Genomic DNA, 14422 nt, shown 5'->3' with positions numbered 1-14422 from the left:
TGCCCTGAAGATTACTCTGCATTATCTGTATCCCCTTATGGTTAACCTTGACATTTTCCCAGAGGCAAGACAATGTCAAGCCCAAACACTGTTCACATAGCAAGGGAGTTAAATGTCGCAAAGAGGAAAGCATTAGCTGGGGCATTGCAGGCGGGGTCATTAGCTTATGAGATGGTGGCAATGGTGGGGGACAGGGGGAAGGGTCCCCTTTGTTGTAATAAGGGAGAGTGTTTGAAACAAAACAGTGTCTGCAGATGAAAACCAAGCAGCAAACCACATCAGCTACAAGAGAAAGGGAGGTCAAAGGCTGTACAGCCAGTGGGTGGCAGTCAAGGGGGCTGCAGGTGTGGCAGAGACAGGATGCTATTGTGAGAGGAAAAAAGTCTGTCTATACTTAGACACGGGAGAAGGAAATGGCAACCCACTCCAGTATTCTTGCTTAGAGAATTCCGTGGACAGAGGAGCCTGGTGGGCTGCTGTCCATGGGGTCACACAGAGTCGGACACGACTGAAGCGACTTAGCAGCAGCAGCAGCATACTTAGACACCTTCCAGTTCCCGAGCCAAACAAATTTAGATCTCGGATGCTTACAAGCTGTAACAAGAACCAAATTGGCCTGTGTGTGACACTGAGCGTATAAAGCAGAACCACCCAGGAAGGTGTGTTACTCCAGTTGTGGCTAGGAGCTGGTGGAAGAGGCATGGGGGCACAACGTTTGCCCCATCTGGGGCCTAGAATTTAGCCTTTGCCTGGGCTGCTCCTCTCCCCTGCACCTCCCTGGAAAGAGCAATGAACGCAAATCAGCGAGCTGTCTCCTGGAGAGAAGACAGTGTGTCTGGCCAGATTCCTGGAGACCATCAGAATGTCTTAACAGCTTGCGGGGAGACGTGGGGGGAACCACCACCAAAGCCCAAAGAGCAGAAGAGGTTTGCCCAGAGTGATGAGAGGGTTTACACAAACCAGGCCTGGCAGCATCTCCATGTTAGCTGTGTAAGCATTACACCCCATTTACACTCAACCCCTCACTGGAGCCCCTCCAACAATTCTAGAGTGTCAGTGTAGTCACCACTGCCATGTCATGGATGAGGGAAGTATGGCAGGGAACAAAAAAACAAAGCTGGTACCAGACGGAACCAAGGCTGTGACTCATCTTGAGCCTCAGTCCAGCGCCTCCCTCGGTACAATCAGGCCCTGTCTATGCAGGCTGTACACATACACGTCTCATCTGGGTCTCACAAGGGGACAGCTCCTTTCCCCTGGAGAAGAGAAGGGAGCCAGGGTTCCTGAGGGCGAGGCAGCAGAGCCAGGACTGGAACCTGAGGCCCCAGTCCATGGCCTGAGGTAAGAAAGGGACCCCGTGGCATCCCCCTAACGTGCCCTCAGGAAGCATGCTGGGCTGCACCGCACAGGGCTCCCCAGGCACTGGCTTGGATGGGGAGAAAAGAAAGACACCACTTTGGTATTATTTTCCCCCATTTTAATAATGACTAAAATTGAGGCCAAGAGAGGAAAAGTATCTTGCCTCAAGTCACAGTGAATAAGAGACACAATTGAAAGCAGAAGCCAGGTCTTCCAGGTTCCTTCAAATCAACCTGCTTTTTACTTCCATTAAAGCAAACTCCTCTACGTTGCTTATCATTACAACTGCCAGAGACTCTTTCACTGTCAGAGCCTTCCAGCATCTCAAGTCATCTGGACCAATCCCCATCAGCATCTCATGCTCCCTCCACAACTTCCTGCCAAGCTTTATACCTCCATCATACCTTTGTGGCGCATCTTATATACATTTATATGCAGCAGCATTGACTGAGTGCTGTGATGTGTCAAGCACAAGGATCAGAAATAAAGATTAACAGGGGACTAAGATAAATCTACAAGAAATTAGATAAAATATCACAAGTATGCTGGTAGATCTCATCAAGCACGAGAGGCCCAGTGAACAAAGTGGTCAGATCTTCCAAGGATGGTGGTAAGTTGTCCACTGAATCTTAAACAATAAAGGGCTAGATGGTGGGAAAGTGCAGGGAGCATTAGGAGTAATAGACTCCGAAAGGGCAGCTTTTACCTGGGTCACTGGGAGACACTCAGCCTACCTGGACTGGTTGATACCAATATGGCAAGGGGATGGCTTGTTGGGGTGTCGAGAGATGAATCTGGCAGGGCCTCACCTGGAATGGAGGTGGACAGCACAGGTTCCGGGGCCAAAATGACTACCCGGTCCAGTCCCACTTACGCCCACTGACAGCAAGTAACTTTACTACTTCTCTAGGCCCCATCTCCTTACCGTAGCGTGGGGATGACAACAGTACCTGCTTCACCTGGTTGTTGGGAACATTACACGAGTTAGTAAGATTGAAGTGTTTAGGGCAGTGCCTGGCACACAGTAATGGCCATGTTAAGTATCAGCTATGATTGCAAAGGGACTTGTAAGCCATGTCAAGGAGTTTAACCTGAGAGCAGTGGGAACATGGGAAGGGTTCTAAGCAGAGTGGTGGGATGAGCTTTGGGATGAGCACCGTGACAGATGCCTGCCTTAGAGGCACTAGAGGAGCTGCAGGGGCCCAAGGACACTGCAGAATGCTGGGTAAAGGTCATTAAGGGCTGGACCAGGGACCAGGGAACGTGGATGGTGAGGAGGTGGCTGGCCGAGCTGAGGGAAGCACAGACAGAGGTGCCAATTTCTAGCTTGAAATGGTGAGGAAAGTAGTGCTCTTTCCCAAGATGATGAAACTGATTTGTGTGTGTGCTGTGTCTGGGGTGCCTGTTAGGTCTTCCTTGAGAAAACAGTAAAGGAGTGACTTTCCCAGAAAAGGGATGTTTTCTGCTTTTAAACATGCTACTCTCTCCTCACCTCACCCCCCAAAAACATACAACTGTCTTAACCTGGAGGCTGCAATTCAGATTTCATTAAGGGACGAGAACATCAGTGGCAGAGTTACAGGACCCTGAGCAGCAGCTTGGCTATCAGCTATAAACAGTGCGGAGACAGGAGTCATCTGAGGTATCACCTTGGAAAAGCAGAGATGGGGATCCTCGGCTCCTTCCTGACACCTTGCTCTCTCCCATGGCACACTGCTAAGAGCCCAGGGAGGGCAGGACCAAAGACGCACCAGTCAGGATGGGTCCTGGGCAGGTTGCCTGTCTGCAGAGCCACTGGCTGACCCATGGCCTTGGGGACTACATGTCTCCCAAGGAGGAGCCCACCTGCCTTGCAGGCAAGCAACGCCTAGGCCCCGCAGACCTGGCCCATGGCCAGGAGCCAGCTCAGAGGTTGGTCGGAGTGAGAAGGAAGCCAGAGAGGCCTGTTCCCTTCCATCTAGAGCTTGCCCCCTGCTGCCGGACTGCAGCAGCAGACGAATCACAACTGCTGTGGCTGGGCTCTAATGACAAACGGGTTCAGCTGGGAAATGTGGAAGCCTGTCAGCTTCATCAGAGTATCAGGAGCAGGATGAAAAAGCCATGTTGGAAAGAAAGTCAGAATTTCTTTTAAAGGAGAACACTGATGCACCATCAGAATTGGAAGCATTTCTTTCACAAAAAGTAGCAGACAGGCACAATTTGATTTTAAAACTAAAAATCCAACTTCACTAACTGGTACTCTGTTGCGTGCAATCACTTAGATCATTCTGCTCTAATTCCTTCTGTGGGAAAACCCAAGGGAACCACCACAGGTTCCGGGGAGAACCCATTTTAATACCCTGTCATTCCCCCCTAGGAAACCGCCACTGTCCCACTACCCACTTGCTTTTCTCACCAAAGTCCTGAGCTCAGCATTAAAGGCCTTTGGCTCACAGCCTCCCATACCTACCCCCTCAGCCCCATTCCCATGAACACCCCATGTGCCTGGTCATCATCCCTGCCTTTGCCCATGCTGTTCCCTCTGCTTGGAATGCCCTTCCCTCCCTTCTCTGTGGGCTCCTGCTTCTCCTACTGGGTGTAACTTCCTATAACAGTACCTCCTTCCTTTCGGAACTTCCTGTTTTTCCTATCCCGCAGACTGGGACCTACCACCCTGCTTTTGCTTTTGCCTTTGCCGGCAACCCCACCAGGAACTCCTGCTGACCTCCCACACAACCTCTCTCTTCTTCACAAGGCTGACGCAGGCCCACCCCCACCAGGAGGCATGGCTTAACTGGCCTCTGTCCACACAAATTATTTGCTTGTTTTTGTTTGTATACAGTTTGTAGGCCTTCCTGAATCTAGGGGTCTGACTTTGAGTGTTTTTCTCCCCTAAGAGGTTGTAAAGGTTTTTGAGTCAGAGAACTGGCTTTCTGCTACCGCTTATGTCACCTCGCACAGCCCTGGGCACACAAAAGGTGCTCATAAAGCACTCACTGTAACTACGGTTTGACACTGTAACTAACAAAGGTGGGACCTGACCGAGCCACTGCCTAGAAGTGCAGCCCCTCCCAGGCCTCAGCTCCTCCAGAAGAGAACGGGAGGTGGAGCCTGAAGTCCCATGCAGCAATGGCACGGTAGGCTCCTGTCACGACCTCACCAAGTCCCTGGTGATAGGAATTGGGCCTGGATTTTGGAACATAGACTCTCAGGACAGATCCTCAAGGGCCATTTCCTCTAGCCTCTAGCTGATACCGGGGTCCCCCCTACAGCACTCCTGACTCATCTGGAAACTTCTAACCCTAGAAAGAAGTCCTCCAAGCCATTTTGCCACTGGAAGACCAAAGCTCAATTAGCCCTGAGACAGGCACCAAGGGACATATAAGACACTTAATCTGAGATTAAAAAAAAAAATGTGAGGTTACTGCATATCAGAATAGAACTCAAGGCTTTTTAGTGCTGGTTCTGCAGCCAGATCACAACTGCACCAACCGAGTCCAGGTTGCGTGCCGTCCTCAACAGTTCAGTGTAGCTATCACCGAGAAGGGGGCAACAGAGGATGAGATAGTTGGATCAACTCAATGGACAGGAGTTGGAGCAAACTCTAGGAGATAGTGAAGGACATGGAAGCCTGGCATGCTGCAGTCCATGGGGTCAAAAAGGGTCAGACACAACTAAGCGATTGAACAACAATAACCTCTGTTACACCATGATAATTACAACTGTTAGTGGTTTGTGTTTGTTCATGTTTTGTTTCAAATAAGGACACTTCACAAACCAGGACATCGCGTGCGGGTTTTTGTTTGATGGACTTTTCTAGATCTGCAGCTCTAGAAAAAAGTAACAGCTGCGGTAAGAAATGAATAAATAGCTTCTTAGGAACACGAACCAGTGCACTACAGGTCTCTGACAAATGTTTGTTGAATTGAGTAGCTCTGTGGCTATCTATGCACAGGTTCTGTGAGTACCTGCCTCGTGCATACACACCTACATACTCACCCCCATTCTTCTAGGCCTTCCGTGTATTAACCTAGCTTCGGATTCATCACCAGGAAGTGACACACCTGAACTCTGAGATGTGCTTTAGTATTAAGTTCCTTGCATTTTACTGAGTGTCAGAAGCAAAAACTAAACAAAAAGAAACACATTTACAACAGGTTCAAATTTGATGAAAAACTCACTGAACACGTCATCCTTTAGAAACACGCTTAGCTCATAATTCAATCTCAGAAAGAAGCTTTCTTCTTTTTAAAAAATGCATTGTTTCCTTCTATTCTTAGTATAACTTGCTTTGTATTCCTTCTGCCTTTGAGTTTAGGTAACTCACAGTTGACTATAACGATCAATTGAGTTAACAGGCCTACTCTCTTTTTTCCCCCCCTCTTATTTTCCTATAGCCTCATCAGACATACTCCTCTTTGGACACTATCAAGTTCTCCAAGCAGGCAGCAGGAAAACACAGGAGAACCAACTACCCACTGAGCTTGAGAACAATTAGCATCTGGAACTAAGTCGGTGACTGGTCTCTCTTTTTGTTCAACTGACTTGTATTTCTATTCAGTGTTGGCTAAGAAAGACTGTGACATTTTATTTTTATTTTTTTAGGAAAAAATACAAACTATGCCTGTAACTGAGATTAAATGAATGTAACCTGTTATACTTTACTATGAAGTCAACATTTTCAACCTTTACTTTAAAAGCAACATTAAGTCCCCCAGGCTTCAGGTGTGGGTAGTAAGGCTGATTGATGGCTTTGGGATCTGGAGCTTGGGCCAGACTGTATGATTTGGAGAGGATTCTGGGCTCCAAAAAAGGTATTCAGAAAGGAAGAGACTCAGCGTTGGCTTTGTGCCTCCTACGTTTCACTCACTAGGCTAACAGGCTGAGGGTGTGCTCTGGGCCCAGCCCTGTGCTGAGCTGAGCTACCTTTGGGGAGGAGGGCCTGGCCACAGCGTCTGCAGGCAGGGTTCTGGCAGTCTGGGGAAGGTTCCGGGGGGAAGCAAGACGCAAACACCGAAAACAAGAATATGGGATTAGTTTGAAAACCGAGAGTCAGGCCCAGGAAGAGGCCTGCCTTGGGCAAGGCGGCAGTGGAGTTTTCCCTGCCTTATCTCCTCCGACAGGTACGAAGAATGAAAGGCGGCGGCCAGGGGGCTTAGGTCCACTCACCAAGGTCGTTGTTGTTCATCATGGCGTTGGACGCCCGCAGCCGGGGTCCCTGCTGGGTGAAGTGGTAGCCGAATTTGAGGAGTGTAGCGTTTTTTTCCAACATGCTCACAATCTCCATTTCCACTTTGTTGCCCAGAGGCTGGCTCTTTGATTTAAAAAAGAAAGAAAAAAAAAACCAACAAAACAGTCACTTCTCGCTCACTTGTGCGGCACCTAAATCTCTACCTGAAGAAACCCTGAGCGTTGGTCTGGGATTTTAGTACCTCCCTGCCCCCGCCCACTCCACGAGTAGGGCAACCGGAAGCCGGAAGTGTGGAGAAGTTGAAAGGTCAGGCAGCCAGGAGCCAATGAGCTGGGATTCAAACCCAGGGTTGCTGAACGCCAAGAAGAGATCTTTCCGCTGCTCCACGGCTGCCTTCTTGGACTATCTGAGCAGGAAGGACCTTCATATCGTTTAGTCTCAAGGAGATTTAAAAATCCTACAACCCGGGCTATCCCTCATACTAATTAAATCACTGGCTGGGGTACTCTGGTGTCCATGGTTTTTAAAACTTCCCAGGTGATTTCAAGGCAAGGTCAGGTTGGCTAACCAGTCCTTTAGACTAGAGATTTTTAAATCTCTTCAATTTACAAATGAAGAAACAGGCCCAGGGAGGGAAGAGGATTTGTCTAAGGTCACACAGAAAGCTGGGACTGCCAGAATTAGCCTCCTAAAGCCTCACTTTGATTATGCTAGTTCTCTACCCCCATAGTGATCATCTGACAAAGATGAAAAGGAAAGGAAAACATGACAATACACAGTGTTGGGAAGGATACGATGTGGATATTCATCCTTCTTGTTTATGATAGTGGGAATAAAAGGGAAACAAACATTCATCAAGAGGCAGTTTCTCAAATAAAAGATGGTTAAGCTTTACAGTAGAACGTGGGCAGCTGTACAGTAAGGATGCGACTCTTTGGGCCCAGACATGGAAAGATGCTGTGACACAATATTGAATAGACGAAGCCTAGTGACAAGAGAGGTTGTACTTATTATGTAAAGTTAACTGTATTTCCCACACACATGCAAACGGATGGTGATGAGCTTGGGGAGTTTTTGTTTTCTTTTTGTATTGTTTTTTTGAGTTTTCTGTTACTGTGTATAATAAGATATTAAAAAGTAAACATAATCTTAAAAAGGCTTAAAAAGACACAGAAGGAAAGCTAACATGGTATTATTTAATGATTAAAGACATTCCCCCTCATAACAAGAACAAAGCAAAGAAATGTCCACTTTCACCAACATTGTCTGGAGGACAATTAAGTAAGAAAAAGAAAGAAAAGTCACCATATAGAGAAGGAAGAAGCAAAACTATTTCTATTTGCAGGTGACACAGTACTGTATCTAGAAAACCCTAAAGAATCCACAAAAAGCAATTATTAGAGCTGCTCACCAAGTTCAGCAAGCTTGCAGGGTGTTTATGATCAGTATTCAAAACCCATCTGTGTTTCTACACGCCAACAATGAACAATCCCAAAGTGAAATTAAGGCAATAATTTTATTTACAATAACATTAAAACACTTAGGAATAAATTTAATAAACAAAGACTTGCATGCTGAAAACTATAAAACAGCATTGTACATTAAGGAGGACCTGAATAAATGTAAAAACATCCTATATTCATGGATCGGAAGACTTAATATTGCTAAGGGGGCAATACTCCCAAAATGATCTAGAGAAGCAGCAAACAAACACAGAAGCACAACCAATGACTCCCCATGGCTGATAACTGATGCCATTTATTGAGAGTTTACTATATTCCCAATGCCCCGTGCCCAACCTGTAGGGTCTCAGTTCATTCAATAACCAGAAAGGACAAGCCCCGCCTTCTCTGCAGCCTGGCACTCAGACCCTGCACAGTTCTGTCCTCGCCTTTCTTTCCTCTCTCAGTCTTTCCTCAGGCTGGTTACCCCAGGGGTGGGGAGTCTGGTACCTGATGCCTGATGCAGGCAGAGGTCTACTTCTAAAGGCTCATGTGTCCTCTTGCCTCCATGTGGAATGCTCCTACCCTCCCTCACCCTCCTGCTGATGTGTCCCCAGTGCTTTAGTTTGTTGTTGTTCAGTCGTGCAGTTGTGTTTGACTCTTTGTGACCCCAGGGACTGCAGCACACCAGGCTTCCCTGTCCTTCACCATCTCCCAGAGTTTGCTCAAACTCATTTCCATTGAGTCGGTGATGCCATCCAACTATCTTGTCCTCTGTCATCCCCTTATCCTCCTGCCTTCTTCTTTCCCAGCATCAGTGCTTTAACAGCTACCAGAAACACCCCCTCCCTGATGAGGCCTTTCCTGAGCTTTACCCCTGGAAACCATCTTTCCCTACTTGACACTCAAGCACTGTTATGTCCCTCTCTACTCCCAGCCCAGTCAATCTGAATTATTGGGTCTGCTGCTGCTGCTGCTGCTATGTCACTTCAGTCGTGTCTGACTCTGCGTGACCTCAGAGACAGCAGCCCACCAGGCTCCTCCGTCCCTGGGATTCTCCAGGCAAGAACACTGGAGTGGGTTGCCATTTCCTTCTCCAATGCATGAAAGTGAAAAGTGAAAGTGAAGTCGGGCAGTCGTGTGCGACTCTTCGCGACCCTATGGACTGTAGCCTACCAGGCTTCTCCGTCCATGGGATTTTCCAGGCAAGAGTACTGGAGTGGGTTGCCATTGCCTTCTCTGCATTATTGGGTCACCTGCCTCCATAACTGTCTCTCCCACTAGACCTGTGTTGTTCAGTAGAGCAGTCACCAGCTGCATGGGGCTCTTTAAATCTTTTTTTAATGACATAACATTAGTTTCAGACATACTATATAATAATTTGATGTTTATATACACTGTGAAATGATTACTACACTAAGTCTAGTTAACATCCATCCCCATACATACTATATACATAGTTTCTGATTATGAGAACTTTTACGATTTAGCCTTGGGAGTTCCCTGGTGGCCCAGTGATTAGGATTCTGGGTTTTCACTGCTGTGGCCCAGGTTCAGTCCCTGATCAGGGAACTGAGATCCCACAAGCCACACAACCAAAAAAAAAAAAGTACTCTCTTAGAAACTTTAAAATATGCAATATAGTATTATTAACTATAATCATCATGCTATACATTACACCTCCATTTGTTACTTATTAATGGAAGTTTGTACCTTTTGACCTCCTTCACCCATTTCACCCACCCCTCACCTGCTGCCTCTAGCAACCACCAATCTGTTCTCTGTATCTACGAGCTTGGTTAGTTTTCTTTTTTTTCTCTTAGATTCCACAGATAAGAGGATATGGTATCTATATTTCTCTGAATTCACTTCACACAATATCCTCTAGGTCCATCCACACTGTCACTAATGGCAAAAATTCATTCTTTTTATGACTAAACAATATCCCATTGGATATACCACATTTACTTTATCTATTCACGCAGCAATGAACATTTTGGTTGTTTCCATGTTTTGGCTATTGTAAATACTGGTGTAATGAATAGGGATACATATCTTTTCAAATTAGTGTTTTTATTTTCTTTGGATAAACACCCAGAAGTTAAATTGCTGGATCATATGATAATTCTACTTTTAATTTTTTTTAGGAACAGCCATACTATTTTCCATAGTGGCTGCACCAACTGTAATTCCCACCAATGGTGCCCAAGGGTTCCCTTTCTCCATATCCTCACCAACACTTGTTAATTCTTATCTTTTTGATAATAGCCATTCTAATGGGTGTGAGGTGATAGCTCATTGTGGTTTGATTTGTATTTTCCTGATGATTAGTGATTTTGTGCAACTTTTTATGTACCTGTTGGTCATCTGTATGTCTTCTATGGGAAACTATCTATTCAGATCCTCTGCCCATTTTTGACTGATTTTTAAAAATTTAAATAAAATTTATATGGAATCTAAAAAAAAATACAAATGAATATATATAGTAAAATAGAAACAGGCTCACAGATATAGAAAACAAACTAGTGGTTACCAGAGGGGATGGGAAGTGGGGAGTGGCAGTATACAGATAGAGGATTAAGAGCTACAAACCACCACTATAAAATAGATAAGCAACAACGACATCTTGTAGAGCACAAGGAATTATAGACATTATCTTGTAATAACTTATAATGGAGTATAATCTGTAAAAATACTGAATCACTATGTTGTACATCTGAAACTATAATATTGTAAAGCAACTATACTTCAATTAAAAGTTAAATAAAAATTAAAATTCAGTTCCTCAGTTGCATTCAAGTGTGCAAGAGCCACTGGCTAGTGGTTTCCATATTGGTGCAGATACAAAACACTTCTATCAACACAAAATTCGGTTGGATGGTTGCTAACCTAGACCGTGAGCCCTTAGAGAGCACACAGTACCCTGAATCTCTAGGGCAAGGGCAAGGGCAAGGCATTGAACTGATGGGAAAAATAGCAACATGATCAGTGCACAGCAACTTGGGGAGGTTGAGAAGATACATCAGCCCAATATCCAAACGGACAACTGTGGAACTGCAGTTGAGACTCGAGATAAAGAACTCCTCCCAGGTATCCTGAGTTCACTGGAGCTTGTGTGGGTTCAGACAGAGCCAGAACTGCTGACTAGGGCAGGCAGAGGGAGGATGGTAAGATTCCACCAGCCCATCTGGCAAGGCTTCTGATAGTGCTGGGAAGAGCTCAGGCCTGTCCTCGAAGGACCCAGCACAGTCCTGGGCTCTGGTCGGCTTGGTCTGGCAGATGATACAGACTGTCTGAGACCCCAGTAAGGAACTGGCATGTCCCCTGCCCACCCCACTAAGCAGGAAGCCTGGTCTCTCCTTGCTGTCACTTGTCAGGCAAGCTCTGCTAGAAAGCAAGGTGGACTAGTCTTGAAAGCCCCAGTGTCCCCTGAGTGGAGGGACTGCCAATGACTGCAGGGGCCGCTTTGGCAAAGCTGCCACATCATGCTGCCTGGTCTAGAGCACAAAGCACTCAGATGCAAACTGCCCCATTCAACTGCCCTCCTTCCCTTGGAGGTCAGCAGGGCAGGCAAGAACAGGCAACCCCAGACTTGGGGATGAGTAAACTGAGCCCATGTGTATATGGAAGCCAGGCTGTGCTTCCTCTGCTTAAATGAGAGCCGAGGCTAGAGCTGAAGCTGGAGCTGGAAGGACTTCAGAGGATGCTACAGCACCACCTTCTCCTACAGCCCTGGAATACATGTAGACATGTCAGGTGTGTGCCAGAGGGTACATTACATAATCACAGCCTGTCTGCCTAGAGTGTTAATCTCTGACCCAAACCACATTTTTACATTAAAATAGAAAATATGCATACATCTTAAGAAGCTTCCTACTTACTACCTTCTCAAGCCCTTCCTTTCTCCAGGGATTCTGAGACTAGAAGAACCTCAACCATTTCATAGATGAGAGAGAAGGCCTTGTGGACAGAGTTAGGACTAAAACTCTGGTCTCTTATTATCTAGTGATCATTATGTCCTTGGCATGGCATAAGCACTTTGAATAAGCTAAGTCAATTTCTCTTCCCTATAATCCAATGGAATATATAGTATTCTTATAACTTTCATCTTATAAACAAGAGACATGATAAGCAGAGATATTAAGAAATTTCCCTCCAATCACAGAGCTAGCCAGTTGCAGAAAGGATTTGCACAGTTTACTCCAGAGCCTGTGCTAGTTCCCACTTCAGTCGAGTGCCTCTGAAAGAGCTCAGAAGGTAGACTTGGCTCAGCGTGCAGATTGCCATCTAACCATCACCAGTGTCTGGTGAGGTAGTGGACTGCTGGTCCCTGGAGGTGTGTGAAGAGATGGCAGACTGCATCCCGTAAGAGTCTCCTAGATGTTGTTGGGGGGTGCTTAGGCTCCATGACCTTTAAGGCCTCCAGAGCCGGCATTGAGTCCATCAATAGCTTGCTTGGGATGGCATAAAAAATTAAGAGGTGACCTTGACAGTGTGTGTAAGATAATTAGGAGCCTCTTGCGGGGAGACTGAAGTGGAGCAGCAGACTCTGGCAGTAGGGCCAGGGAGAGGGGATCAGGAAGAACTCTTGCCCCACTTCAGACATGCTTGAAAATTAGGAAATCACTTGTGAGTAAATCTAATCTCATTATTAACAATTCTAATGATACTAAAGCAGATGGAGTAAATTAAAAGTCTCCCTTCACATCATTTATCCTCAGTCCTACCCACTTTCCACAGAAGAAACCACCATGGCCAACAGGATGTGTTCCTATGGATTTTTTTTTCTATGCAATATGTAACAAAAATATACAGACTTTTCTTATTTTTCATTTTTTCCCTTAATGGATTCATATGGTACTTATTGTTCTGTAACTTATCTTTTTCATTTAATGTTTTCTGGAATCTTTCCAGGTCAGCACATGGAGAACTGCCTCATTCCTTCTAACCGCTTCATGGGATGCCCTAGTAGAGACAATTTCATTTGCTTCCAGTTTTCCCTGTCACACACAATGCAGGAGTGGGCTTTGCTGGAGAGGGAGGAGTATTCTTCAGGCTGGATGTGGAGATACCGTATTGGTGGGTTAAAAAGATAGGCATATTTTGAATTAAACGTGTGACTGCCCTGCCCGAAGGACATAAACACTGATGTGCCCATCAGGAGTGTATGACACCTCTTGCTCCCTCAGCCTTTACCCTGACCATGTATTATCAGTCTGAGGAGAAGATGATCAGATTCACTACTTAATGAAACAACCATCCAACAACTCAGGTGCAACTGCGCTGTGACCTGGAGCTGGCCAGAGGTGCCAGGGACACCGAGAAGCTCACTTGATACATTTCATGGGGCCAGTTATGGCCTTTTTTTTAATCCAGAAAATATAGACAACTGAGAACACTTGAAAAAACAACAGAAAGGAGCCTTGGGAATTATCTAATCAACTTCAGAGTCCCAAATCCTGGCTGATATTAACATTCCCTCCTTTATTACAGCTGCCAGATTGTTCTGTTCCACTTATACACCCCCTGGGGATGGGAGTACACCACTCTTTGAGGTGCCTGCTCCATCCTTGGGTTGCTCTGCTGGTTAGAAAGGCCTTTCTGGTCAAACTGCAGCAATGAAAAAGGATATAAATGATTCTCACTCTGCCAATTAAAACATGCCTGCAGGACTGCCCCTGGTGGTCCAGTGGTAAAGAATTAGCCCGCCAATGCAGGGGGCATGGGTTTGATCCCTGGTCTGGGAAGATCCCACATCCTGCAGAGCAACTAAGCCCATGCACTGCAACTACTGAGCCAGGGCACTCTAGAGCCCATGCTCCACAATAAGAGAAGACACTGCAATGAGAAGCCCACACACCACGATAAAGAGTAGCCCCCACTCACTAGTCCCTGGAGTAGGGAATGGCAACCCACTCCAGTATTCTTGCCTGGAGAACTCCACGGACAGAGGAGCCTGGTGGGCTACAGTCCAGGGGTCGCAAAGAGATGGACACAACTAAGCGACTAACACACACCACTTACTAGAGAAAGCCTGAGTGCAGCAACAAAGACCCAATGCAGCCAAAAAAAAAAAAAAGGTTGCAAGTTCTTTGACACTCCTCCCTTCAAAAGGTAGAGCCTAACTCCTCTCCCCTTGAGGGTGGTTTTGCTTAATGACTCATTTCTAACAGACAGAACATGGCAGAAGTGACTGTGTAACTTCTAAGGTTGGCTCATAAAAGGCATTTTTGGCTTGGCTTTCTTCTTTCTCTGCCTTGGATCGCTAGCTCAGGGAGAAGTTAGCTGCCATACCATGAGGACACTCAAGCAGCCCTGTGGAGAGGTCCACATGGCAAGTAGTTGAGGCTTCCTGCCAACAGCCATGGAAGAAGCCACTCGGAAGCAGTTCCTCCAGCATCGGTCAAGCCTTCAGACTTGGTAAAGCCTTGACTGTAGTCTCATTAGAGAC

At 46.2% G+C, this 14422-nt stretch overlaps 1 protein-coding gene across 11 annotated transcripts in view; it reads right to left on the bottom strand.

Annotated features, from left to right (window-relative positions):
* TMOD1 (tropomodulin 1) overlaps positions 1-14422 on the bottom strand; it is a 91187-nt gene that overhangs the window by 1980 nt on the left and 74785 nt on the right. For 8 of the 11 annotated variants that reach the window (XM_081511311.1, XM_081511335.1, XM_081511316.1 and 5 more), the window contains one exon: positions 6508-6652. In XM_081511311.1, coding sequence (XP_081367437.1) covers positions 6508-6652 — 145 coding nt within the window. Of the gene's footprint in view, positions 1-6465; positions 6653-14422 lie in introns of all 11 variants that reach the window. The other 3 variants (XM_081511269.1, XM_081511273.1, XM_081511346.1) reach the window with 3 other exon arrangements.

The sequence above is a fragment of the Giraffa tippelskirchi genome, chromosome 1 (genome assembly GCF_054371585.1).
Source record: "Giraffa tippelskirchi isolate mGirTip1 chromosome 1, T2T-mGirTip1v1.2.pri, whole genome shotgun sequence".
NCBI lineage: Eukaryota > Metazoa > Chordata > Mammalia > Artiodactyla > Giraffidae > Giraffa > Giraffa tippelskirchi.
The sequence above is the reverse complement of the archived record's forward strand: the minus strand, read 5'-3'. Positions and strand labels throughout refer to the sequence as shown.